Source organism: Austrofundulus limnaeus, unplaced genomic scaffold, assembly GCF_001266775.1.
Source record: "Austrofundulus limnaeus strain Quisiro unplaced genomic scaffold, Austrofundulus_limnaeus-1.0 Scaffold9, whole genome shotgun sequence".
Classification (NCBI taxonomy): Eukaryota; Metazoa; Chordata; class Actinopteri; order Cyprinodontiformes; family Rivulidae; genus Austrofundulus; species Austrofundulus limnaeus.
In genome coordinates this window covers 1,853,456-1,864,336 of record NW_013952411.1, presented here as the reverse complement: position 1 = coordinate 1,864,336, position 10,881 = coordinate 1,853,456, and the positions used below count along the sequence as shown (strand labels likewise).

The 10,881-nt window shown below is 40.3% G+C and overlaps 2 protein-coding genes across 2 annotated transcripts in view; one reads left to right on the top strand and one right to left on the bottom strand.

Moving 5' to 3' along the window:
• ppig (peptidylprolyl isomerase G (cyclophilin G)) overlaps nucleotides 1–5,839 on the top strand; it is a 7,100-nt gene extending 1,261 nt beyond the window's left edge. The window contains exons 2-13 of the mRNA XM_014001454.1: nucleotides 1,312–1,384; nucleotides 1,978–2,052; nucleotides 2,153–2,260; nucleotides 2,393–2,437; nucleotides 2,518–2,605; nucleotides 2,710–2,739; nucleotides 2,816–2,955; nucleotides 3,036–3,213; nucleotides 3,286–3,471; nucleotides 3,675–3,768; nucleotides 3,924–4,063; nucleotides 4,171–5,839. Of these exons, the coding sequence (XP_013856908.1) occupies nucleotides 1,327–1,384; nucleotides 1,978–2,052; nucleotides 2,153–2,260; nucleotides 2,393–2,437; nucleotides 2,518–2,605; nucleotides 2,710–2,739; nucleotides 2,816–2,955; nucleotides 3,036–3,213; nucleotides 3,286–3,471; nucleotides 3,675–3,768; nucleotides 3,924–4,063; nucleotides 4,171–5,164 (2,136 nt within the window). The 5' untranslated portion in view covers nucleotides 1,312–1,326 and the 3' untranslated portion in view covers nucleotides 5,165–5,839. The remainder of the gene's footprint in view (nucleotides 1–1,311; nucleotides 1,385–1,977; nucleotides 2,053–2,152; nucleotides 2,261–2,392; nucleotides 2,438–2,517; nucleotides 2,606–2,709; nucleotides 2,740–2,815; nucleotides 2,956–3,035; nucleotides 3,214–3,285; nucleotides 3,472–3,674; nucleotides 3,769–3,923; nucleotides 4,064–4,170) is intronic.
• Nucleotides 5,552–10,538, bottom strand: cfap210 (cilia and flagella associated protein 210). The gene is made up of 9 exons (XM_014001456.1): nucleotides 10,390–10,538; nucleotides 9,774–9,985; nucleotides 9,493–9,666; nucleotides 9,213–9,418; nucleotides 8,807–8,963; nucleotides 8,591–8,730; nucleotides 8,316–8,505; nucleotides 6,840–7,004; nucleotides 5,552–6,733 (listed from the first exon to the last, which is right to left on the bottom strand). Exons 1-9 carry the CDS (start codon nucleotides 10,436–10,438, stop codon nucleotides 6,386–6,388), a joined length of 1,641 nt encoding a protein of 546 aa, XP_013856910.1. The 5' UTR covers nucleotides 10,439–10,538; the 3' UTR covers nucleotides 5,552–6,385.
• Nucleotides 10,539–10,881: the final 343 nt, after the last annotated feature.

The following is a 10,881-nucleotide window of genomic DNA, read 5'->3' as shown; positions in this document are numbered from 1 at the left end:
CTCGTGGCTTGGAGACATCTTTTTTCACTTGACCGAGTCGGTGAACTGTATCAATAACATCTGGAAACTTTGTCTTGAACTCCGGCAGGATCTCCTTACATATATTTATCACCTCAGTACGGACATCTTGCTCCTTGCTCTCAGGCACACCATACAGGCGCAGGTTCCAGCGTCGCGTGTAGTTCTCCAGTTCAGTGACCYGTTGGTCAACGGTGTGRAGTTTTTTTCTGTCTCACGAGCCTTCACGTCTACTTTTTTAACTTTCTCCTTTACCTCCCAAATGTCAGCACATACRAAGTCTACTGTTTTCTTTAGACTCTCGATCTTCATCGTGTTGTCAGAAATCAGCTTTTCCATATTTTTTTCCAGACTATCTAGTCTGGTATTGAAGATGGTTGATATTTGCTGCACAATGTTATCTTGGTCCATTTCTAGCGAGCTGTGGGCCTTCATCTTTTTCGAAGCAGGTGGTTTAGTTGGTGTTAGTTGGTGATACTGTTCTCTGTGTGGGTCTGAACCTGAATCTRTGATTCATCTGTTCTGGAACTGTCAGTRTACTGCCACCTTCTGGAGGGAAGTAAGTCAGTATATCCAAGAGAAGATTGATTCTGTTTTCTGTTTAAGCCGGTTTAATGTTTTGTTTGGTCTCCATGATGTAAATGGTAAAAAAAGAAAACAAATGTATGTCATAAATTTAATATTACTCTTAGGTAAATACCATATACACAAATCAAAGTTCAGTCACTCCACTCCCTCTTTTCTGGTGTTCAAAAAGGAAAGCTGAACAATATATCATAAGCATCTCTGAGTCTAATAATAAGAAAGCTGTAAAAACTATTGAGTTATGCACCTTATTGAATGTCTATGTAAATGTACCCCCCGGCTTTTGTTCAAATGTTCAAAATGTATGTTGATAACTGCCTTGTAATAGTTGTTTAATAATAAAATAAAAAAAAAACTTAAAAGCGTGAAAACATGAGCATTTGTAAATAATTAGGTTTATAATAGAAACAGATTACCCATTTAACTAAAGCAAATGGGAAGGATTGCTAAAGCTAGCAAGCGAATAATAAAAAAGCAAACGTCAGATTGAACCTTGGCTAATCTGAGTTCACTGTGTTTAATCACTCAGCTGATATTTATTTCATCTTACATACAATTGTTTTGTTATAATGAAGACGTCTGACAGTGTGAAACATGTTTGTCCCAGATTATTTTGGCTGATCCATTGTGAGTGGCTTGTCCACAGCTGAAGCGCTCATTGGTCATTTAGTGGCTTAAATTTGTGTTTTTTGTGTTTGTCACCTCAAGGCATTCCTAGTGAACATGGGAATCAAAGTTCGCCCCCGCTGCTTCTTTGACGTTGGAATCAGTAATGTTCTTGGTAAGGAGATATTAATTTTTGTTTGTGGTGTTTGTGATACACTTACTATATTACAAAATGTATTTAGGAAACACTTCCAATACTAATAAAGTATACCTGCATCTGTCAATTCAGCTGATCTCTAAAAGCACCTTAAACATTCATGTTTTTGGGTTTGACAGTTGTCTTAAGTACTTGTTTTTAAGTTAGGTGTAATAATGGGGGGGGGGGGCACTGATTGGTGGGCCTGCTGGATAGAGCTTCATCAAAGCTAAACAACAAAAGAAATCTGAAGCTTCTATGTTGAAGAGTTTCTGAGTTATAAGCATTTTTGCATGTCCTGACACCCCCACTTTGAAAGGAGCCCCCTCCTCAAATATGGGGTCTATCATAAAACCGTGGACTGGTGCAGTGTAGGTCAGACTCATCTACAGACCTGCCAAACTTCATGTTGATCGGTGCAGCCGTTTTTGTGCTACGGTTGACCAAAAATCACTGAAAAAAAAAAAAGAATAAATAAACCGTACGAAAACAATATGACTCCCGCTTATGCGTCGCGTGGAGGGGTCATAATGATAATAATAATAACCTGTGACTCTGGTGTCTCCTGACAGTGGGCAGAGTTGTGGTGGAGTTATTTGCAGACATCTGTCCTAAAACATGTGAAAACTTCAGATGCCTTTGCACAGGTAAAAAATAAATTCCATTGGATTTATTAGTTTTTCTATTATTATTTATTTGACAAATCATAGTATCCCCAGTGCAATTAAGCACTTTTGTTTTCTTAAGGTGAGAAAGGCATTGGTAAAGGAACTCAGAAACCCCTGCACTACAAAGGATGTCTTTTCCATCGGATTGTTAAAGACTTCATGATTCAAGGAGGAGACTTCAGTGAAGGTAAACACAAATGTTCAAATACCAAAACAGGCTACATTTATCCTGAAGATTAAAAAATACATATATTTGAGAACCAATTAGCTATTCTTTTCAGTAACCAGCAATAAAGTGGATTTGTATAATCCTCTTTAGGAAATGGAAGAGGAGGTGAATCTATCTATGGAGGCTTTTTTGAAGGTGAAGAAAGCACCTGTTTGTTATTATCCAAAGCAGTGTTTACTTCAAGATGACAGAACAATCTTATCCCTTTTCTTTAGATGAAAGCTTTGCTGTCAAACACAACAAGGAGTATCTGCTGTCTATGGCYAATAGGGGCAAAGATACAAACGGATCCCAGTTTTTCATGTAAGCACTGTTTTGCAATAATATTGTTTTTTAACGTAATAGTAATTGTGCTTTACAAATAAATGCAATYTTTGTTTCTTCTGTTCCTGACTGGGATGCTTCAGTACAACGAAACCTGCACCACATCTGGACGGGTAAGYGCCTGAAAATATTTAAAACAGACATTTGTTGCATAATAAGCGTTGTGTTTCATTTATCTGTTTTTCTTAGTGTCCATGTGGTTTTTGGTCATGTAATCTCTGGCCAAGAAGTAGTTCAAACAATGGAGAACCAGAAAACGGATCCTAACAGTCGGCCCTATGCTGAAGTGAAAGTTCTTAACTGCGGAGAACTCATCCCTAAATCTAAAGGTTTGCAGGAGCAATGGTGGTTTTACAACTAGTTTTAAATGTTTACCAGCCACTTTCAATACTTTTTATCATTCTTGTAGCAAAGAAAGCTGAAAAGAAGAAAGAGAAAGCCGGCTCCGGGTCCGGCAGCAGCTCCTCTGACTCTGAAACCTCCTCCAAGTCGTCATCCGAGTCGGAAGCATCTGAAAAAGAATCCAAGAAGCGAAAAAAGAAGGCAAAGAAGATGAAGAAGAAGCAAAAGAAGGAGGATAAGAAAAAGTAAACTATTCCATCAGTTTTAACTGGTATGAAAGCAACACRCAGGGGTTTTAATCACAGTGATTTTTGCAGGTCTGGTGCTGAGAGCGCTGAAGAGAAGGACCAGGAGGATTTGGTTACATCTACAGTACGTCCTGAAGAAATACCACCCATCCCTGAGAATCGGTTCCTCATGAGGAGAAGCCCTCAAACAGTCCAGGCAACAAACAAAGAGGATGAAAAGGATCAGAGAAAGAAAGAGGACAGGCCAAGACAGAAGTTAGTGTTTATCAGGAAGTTGTTATAATAATAATAGTATTTTATTAAAAAACACCTTTCAGGACACCCAAGGACACTTATAGCAAGAGACACATCAYAGAAGAATGTGTGAAAAGACAGTTAGATCATTATAATGTAATGATCACTGTGGTTAAATAATGCCTTCATGTGATAATTTTCATGTAATTTCTCTCCTTTTGCAGCTCTGGTACATCATACAATTCTCTGTCAGCATACCAGAGACGGTTTGTGGTGACAACGAGATCAGGCAGGAAGATAAAAGGAAGAGGACCCAGGGTAGGTCCTTGAGGAGCTTCGATTTAAAATAATCTAGTGTTTGACAAATTGTTTATTGTTAATGATTCCCTGAAATCAAAACTAGGTGTTGAAGTTGGGGACAGCTGTCTTGTGYGAGGGTTTTCAGATGTTTTTTGTTTTCTAACTGCAAACAGAGATACCGGACTCCGTCACGCTCCCGCTCGAGGTCCAGAGATCGATTTCGGCGCAGTGAAACTCCTCCACACTGGCGTCTGGARTTGCAGCGTCAGAGGATGAGGGCGGTCACAGGAGAGCGGTGGATTAAGGGTGACAAGTACGRTCATTTCAACTGACCTGACAGACTCATTTGACTTTAAAAAGTGYGACACTGACACTATCATGTCTGCCTGTTTTATGCTGCTGCCTTTTGTTTTTTTACAGAAGCGAAATGAATGAGACTAAAGATGAAGAAACTAAAACTCCAAGGCGAGAGAGAAGGGCCTCCAACACGCAAGAAGAACACACGGATGAGAGTAAAAAAGACAAGAATAKGTCTCACAGATCTAAAAGCAAGGACGACAAGCAGGAAGAAAAGGCTGAGAAGCGTAGCAAACACAAAGCCAAGAAAAAAGAAAAGTCTCACAGTCGCAGTAAAAGCAGAGAAAAGAGTCGACGGTCCAAAAGCAAAGACAAGGACAGCAAGCATAAAAGTGGCGACAGGAGAGGTCACTCGAGGAGCAAAGAAAAAAATGTTGACAAGAAAGAGAAGAGGTCAGAACGAGGTCAAAGTAAAGATAGACAAARGGGTCACGAATCTGATAAAAAACATAAAGAAGAACCGAAAGCGAAAACTGAGGAGAGAACCATTAAAATTATTAGGCAGCCGTCCAAGTCTCGAAGCAAGGAACGGTCATCCACGAAGGATGAGCGCAGGTCCAGGAGCAGAAACAGGGATAGAGGGGAGCCTTCGGCGTCCAAAGACGAAGAAAAACGAGAAAAAGACCGAGGCAGAGGAAGAAGCAGGAGTAAAGACAGGCGACACAACAATGACAGGGAGAGCAGGAGAGGAGGAACATCCAGAGATAAAGACCGGCGATCCAGAAGTCCAGACAGGAGCAGGGCTAGAGACTCGCAGCGAGGCCGGCGCTCTAGAAGCAGGAGTCACAGGAGAGACCGCAGCAAGGACCGATCCTCTCATCGAAAAGATCAAAGCAGAGATTCTGCCAAGCAAAGGAGACRCCGCAGCAGCAGCAGCTCTGAGAGCGACAGAGCTGAAAAAAAGAGGCGACGGAGGAGTCCAGAATCTTCCAGGAGAAACAAGAGTCCTTCCAAATCCAGGGACAGGAGAAGCYCGGCCAGACCCGATAGTACTAAAGGTAAAACTAGAAACAATAGCAAGAAGAATCATTCGAGCTCCAGCTCTGACAGTGACTGATCTTTTTTTATATTGATATTAAAACCGTGTGTAGTCTCAGCGTTCCAGTCCTCAGTTTTTCCAAAGTCACTTTGAAAATCTAACTCCAGGCTGGTAAGTTAGTGACATACAGATTAAATAAATTTCCAGTAAATRAATATGGCATTTTACAAAAGCCTGATTTAAAGGCTTTTTTTTTTACAATTTTTATCTCATTTGATCATTTATATTGGCGTTCATCAGCTCCTAAATCAAACATTTTGTTTAAAACATAAATATTACAGTCAAGCTGTTTTCACAAGAAGTCTGGAAGAGATCATTTATTCTGTCTTGCATGATTATTCTTTTTATTAGAAAAGTTTTTGTTTGTCACATTGCTACATTATTTTTACTTTATCTGTTTTTTTKTTTGTTTGTTTTTTTAAATAAAAGGCTGTTTAGTACAAGATACATGCAGTTTGTAAAATCTACAAGTTGGTTCTAAATATCTGCTGGAGTTTAGATGGAATTAAAAACTGTGATTTTTTTTCTTTTGTTTTCTATTCTCTGTATATACGGAGTCCAGAATACGATTTGCAATCAAAACTACAATAATGAACTGACGACGACTTATTGAAAAAAAAAATCAAATTTGCTTCCAGGTGAGCCTGTGTCAAACATCACTGTCTGGTAAAATAAAAAATGCTTTTAATATTCTCAGTTTTGTGTAATTTTATACTAGTTTAGGTCACATGTTGATCCACTGAACACTGAGGAATACCTCTTTAAAGTTAAAGCTTCATTTTATTGCATCATAGTACTGAAAACAATGGACATAAAACTTTCATTTATCAACAAAGAAACATGACCATACTTTAAGTCAACACTAAACTTTGAATATACTGTATAATACTAATAAGACAATGTCATGAACTTATGCACAATGGTCTTATTGCAAGTGTTTTTAATACAGCTTTTTTAATGACAGTTCATGTAGCTCTTTTTCTTTTGCTTCCCTTTGTATGGATGAAATCACTTTATGCTTATACATTTTCAATCAAATCCAAATAAAAATGATTAAGTTGTCTTTTCCTGTATAAATTTAAAAACTGCCAACAGACGTTGATCCAAAATCTTCAAAAGTAATTATTAAGGTATTCAAAAAACATCCATTTAMGTAATGCAAAATGACCACATTAAATCATAAATTTGTTCATTTATTAGGGTAATGTTTGGACAAGAWCTTGCCAGCTGTCAGTAAACTCACCACGTCAAACCCAGTCTTTTTTTGGACTCCTGTATATTTGCAGGCTGGCGAAGTTGTTTAATCTTCTCGGTGGTGGCAGAGACGTATTTGGGCATCTGAGCGCCGGTGGCATCGTGGACGAGGTAGATGGGTCCAACGCCACCAGAARCAGAGCCGCCTCTCGCTCCTTCCTTTGCAGCTTTGTACAGTGGAAACACGTTGCGTTTAGCTTCCGCTGCTGCGCTGATGATGTGCTGCGAGTACTGCTGGAACCGCTCTTCCTCTTCCATGAGGAGTTGGGCGTTCTTTGCGTTAAAGTTGCGTTCTTCTTCCTTCAGCTGCTGAAACCTGGCGCTTTTCTCAGCCTAAGAAATAAAAGAAAATGTTTTTTTTTTTTTTTGTTCCTCCCAAGATGCTAAGGATCGGACATTTTTTAAATAAAATTAATTTCTGCTGAAACAGCGTAATTACCTGTTGTGCGGCATTGAAATCGTTCAGTTTTCTTCCATCTTCTCTGAGTTTTTCAGCCTTCTGTTGTTTTTTCTCCAGGAATATTCTGTCAGCCTCTCTCTTTGCCTGCAGGGCCTCCCGGGTCTCCTGCTCAGCGATTTTACCTCTGTGCTCCTTTTCTTTTCTCTGGTGAGACAACCGAGTTACAGTGTGCTGCCACCCTCGTACTGGATCAGGTTTGGATTAAGACTAGATCAGGACTGGATCAGAACTAGATTAAGACTAGATCAGGTCTGGAGCAAACCTAGATTAAGACTAGATCAGGTCTGGATCAGGACTAGATTAAGACTAGATCAGGTCTGGATCAGGACTAGATTAAGACTAGATCAGGTCTGGAGCAAACCTAGATTAAGACTAGATCAGGTCTGGATCAGGACTAGATCAGGTCTGGAACAAACCTAGATTAAGACTAGATCAGAACTGGATCAGGTCTGGAGCAGTACTAGATTAAGACTAGATCAGGACTAAATCAAGACTAGATCAGGACTGGGTCAGAACCAGATTAAGACTAGATCAAGATCAGGACTGGATCAAGACTAGATCAGGTCTAGATTAAGTCTAGATCAGGTCAAGACTGGGTCAGAACTAGGTTGACTAGATCAAGATTAGGACTGGACCAGGACTGGATCAAGACTACATCAGGACTAGATTGAGACTAGATCAGGACTGGATAAGGACTGTATCAAGACTAGATTAAGACTAGATCAGGACTGGGTCAGAACTAGATCAGGACTGGATCAAGACTAGATCAGGACTGGGTCAGAACTAGATTGACTAGATCAAGATTTGGACTGGATCAAGACTAGATCAGGACTGGGTAAGAACTAGACTGACTAGATCAAGATTAGGACTGTATCAAGACTAGATCAGGACTAGATTAAGACTAGTTCAGGATGAGATTAAGACTAGATCAGGACTGTATCAAGACTAGATCAGGACTAGATCAAGACTACATCAGGACTAGATTGAGACTAGATCAGGACTGTATCAAGACTAGNCAGGACTGTATCAAGACTAGATCAGGACTAGATCAAGACTACATCAGGACTAGATTGAGACTAGATCAGGACTGTATCAAGACTAGATCAGGACTGGTTCAGAACTAAATCAGGACTGTATCAAGACTAGATTAAGACTAGATCAGGACCGGGTCAGAACTAGATTGACTAGATCAAGATTTGGACTGGATCAAGACTAGATCAGGACTGGGTCAGAACTAGATTGACTAGATCAAGATTTGGACTGGATCAAGACTAGATCAGGACTGGGTCAGAACTAGATTGACTAAATCAAGATTAGGACTAGATTAAGACTAGATCAGGACTAGATTAAGACTAGATCAGGATGAGATTAAGACTAGATCAGGACTGTATCAAGACTAGATTAAGACTAGATCAGGACTATTAGATTCTAATTCACGTGTACGGCAGGCGTTACCATGAGTTCCCTGTGCTCAGTGACGGATTTCAGCAGCTCAGACTTCTTCCTCCCCTCCTCCTCCTGCAGCTGTGCCCGTTTTGCCTCCCGCTCAGCCACACATTTGGCTATCCTCTGCTCTTCTGTGGCCTTTTGCTCCAGCGGTGTGACGGTCGGTTTGTTCAAAATCTCCCTGCGCAGCTGAGCCTCCCTGGAGAATAAAAGAACTTAAAACCTGAAAAACGAGTTGCTATAAAACATTCAAATCAGATGTTTTTGATGGTACTGAGTCTTACCTTAACAACTCCTGCTCTCTTTCTTTCTGTAACTTCACCATTTTCTCTTTAGTTGAAACGAAAAGCTTTCGTTGTTCCTCCTCGGCCTCCTGTTTTTCTGCATCTCGTGCTCTAATTAGGGCTTTGTTAGCAAGATGATCCTGTAAGAAAACAAAATGCGTCAGCAAACTAAAACGGGGACGCTCGCAGGAGACATTGGATCATCTTTGGTGATACCTGATGAGCTTGCATGAGGTGTCTCTTCTGGTCTGCTCGTCGTTCTGACTCCACTTTTTGCTCCAGCAGATGGAGCTCTTGAAGACGCAGGATTTCCTCGCCATCCTTCTTCTTTCCCAGCTTCTGTTGCTCTCTTGCCAACTCATTTTCGTTCATCCTAAAGAACAAATCACAAGTCTTGATTTAAATTTTAGCTCAGCACAAAATTGCGTTTTTTTTCATCATCATCCTGGACAGTCTAATTTCAGTCTGAGTTAAACATTTATAGATGACAACCAGAGTTTTACTCATCAGATTTTTKCTGATGGTGAAGACAAATGAAGACATTTCCAAGCAGAAACAGCACTCTATAGCCAGGGGCCTATAAACAGACAGTTCATAAATCAGTAGTGGTAAGAAGTTGTACTGGTTTTTCAGGTCTTCTGCTGCAGCCTGTCTCTGGAGCTTCCTGTGCAGAGCTTTCTCCTGCTCTTCTTTCAAGGCTTCATCCTGTTTGGTTTTTACTGTTTCCAGAAACTTTTTGTCCGCATCTTCAGAGGCACGTTTCCTCTGTTGCTTCAGTTCAGTCTGGGCCTCCCTCTGTTTCAGCACCTCGCTCAACAGGAGCGCACTCTGCGGAAGAAATAGCAATTAGTCGATTCATCCAATTTCCACGAGGTGTAATGTGCGAACTGCTCAACACTGACATGTAATCTCCTGACTCGGCTGGTTTGATAGTACAACTGAGTCCTGGCCTTCTCAGCGGTCTCTTGCTGCTTTTGTTCCTTGGATTTGGTTTCTTCGATTTCAATCTGCTTCCTTTCTTCCTCCTCCATCTGCAGCCGAATTTTCCTGGCTTCTAACCTCTTTTGCCTTTGTTTCTGAAACAAACAGTCCATAAATTATGTTTCTGCGTCTGCATAATGAACTTAACCAGAATTTTATAAAGCAAACCGCTTTCTGAGCGAAAGTTGATGACAAAACGTACTTTGATGGTATTGGACCACTGGTTTACCACTTCTTTTGACTGAAGGTGCAGGGCCTCTCTTTGTTTAGCTGCTTCTCCTACATACTGCTTTTCTTTGGTAACTCTCCTCAGGTCATCTTGAATCTTGATCCAATCAGATTTCCTTAAAACAGTGGCTTTCTGAATACCTGGAGGCTGTATTATTTCACTGGCTTCCTGTTCCGTTGCTGCAGCTAAAAAAAAAAGAAAAAAGAAAAAGGGAATTAATATTATGAGAAAACCCTATGTTCATAGGTGAAATTAGCTTGCATCAGACCTGTGTGATTTAAAATGAAGTTGCACATACTGTTTGTATATCTCCCCTTGACTAAATAATGCCTCTTTTTAAGCACACAGCAACATTTATGGCAATTTGGATTATTTTTTTCAACCACTTGGTGAGTTTAAAGAATAATATGAAGATCATAGCTAAACTGACTGAGATATGTTTGTTATACAGAAATATAAATTGGGAGAGAAAAAAAAAGAAAGCACCGTGGTTAAAATGTTTTACCATAGCTTTAACCAGTTATGACTTATGGTCTTAACAGCTGAAAACTTTAAATAAAATTCTATGAATTCTTTCTTTAACTCTCACCACGTTTACTGACTCCCTTCCGACGGCCGCTGAGAGCCACCGACGCCATTTCCCTTTTTTTTTATACTGAAAAATAATACAGTAAAATTGACTTCTGTGTTTACGAACAGCTGTCGGTGCTGAACTGGATCGGCTCCGGGGTCTGACTCAACCTACCCTGGCATTAACAACCAATCACCAATCTTGCTTCAACCCAATCCACCAATCACAGCACTTCGTTCCGCCCACACAAACCCTCCGKCCCACCGGCTGAGCCAAGTTCTGRGTTTGTTGGGGTTGTATCCAGGCAACGGTAGAGCCAATCACAGACCTTTTCGGGCTGTAGGCATTGGCAAATAAATAAATAAATTAATAAATAATAAAAAAAGGCGGTCGCCTAGAGCGCCATCTGCTGGATGTGGCGCCGCTGCTTCAGTTTATATATACGATAGATAGTACGATAGATAGTACGATAGATAGTACGATAGATAGTACGATAGATAGTACGATAGA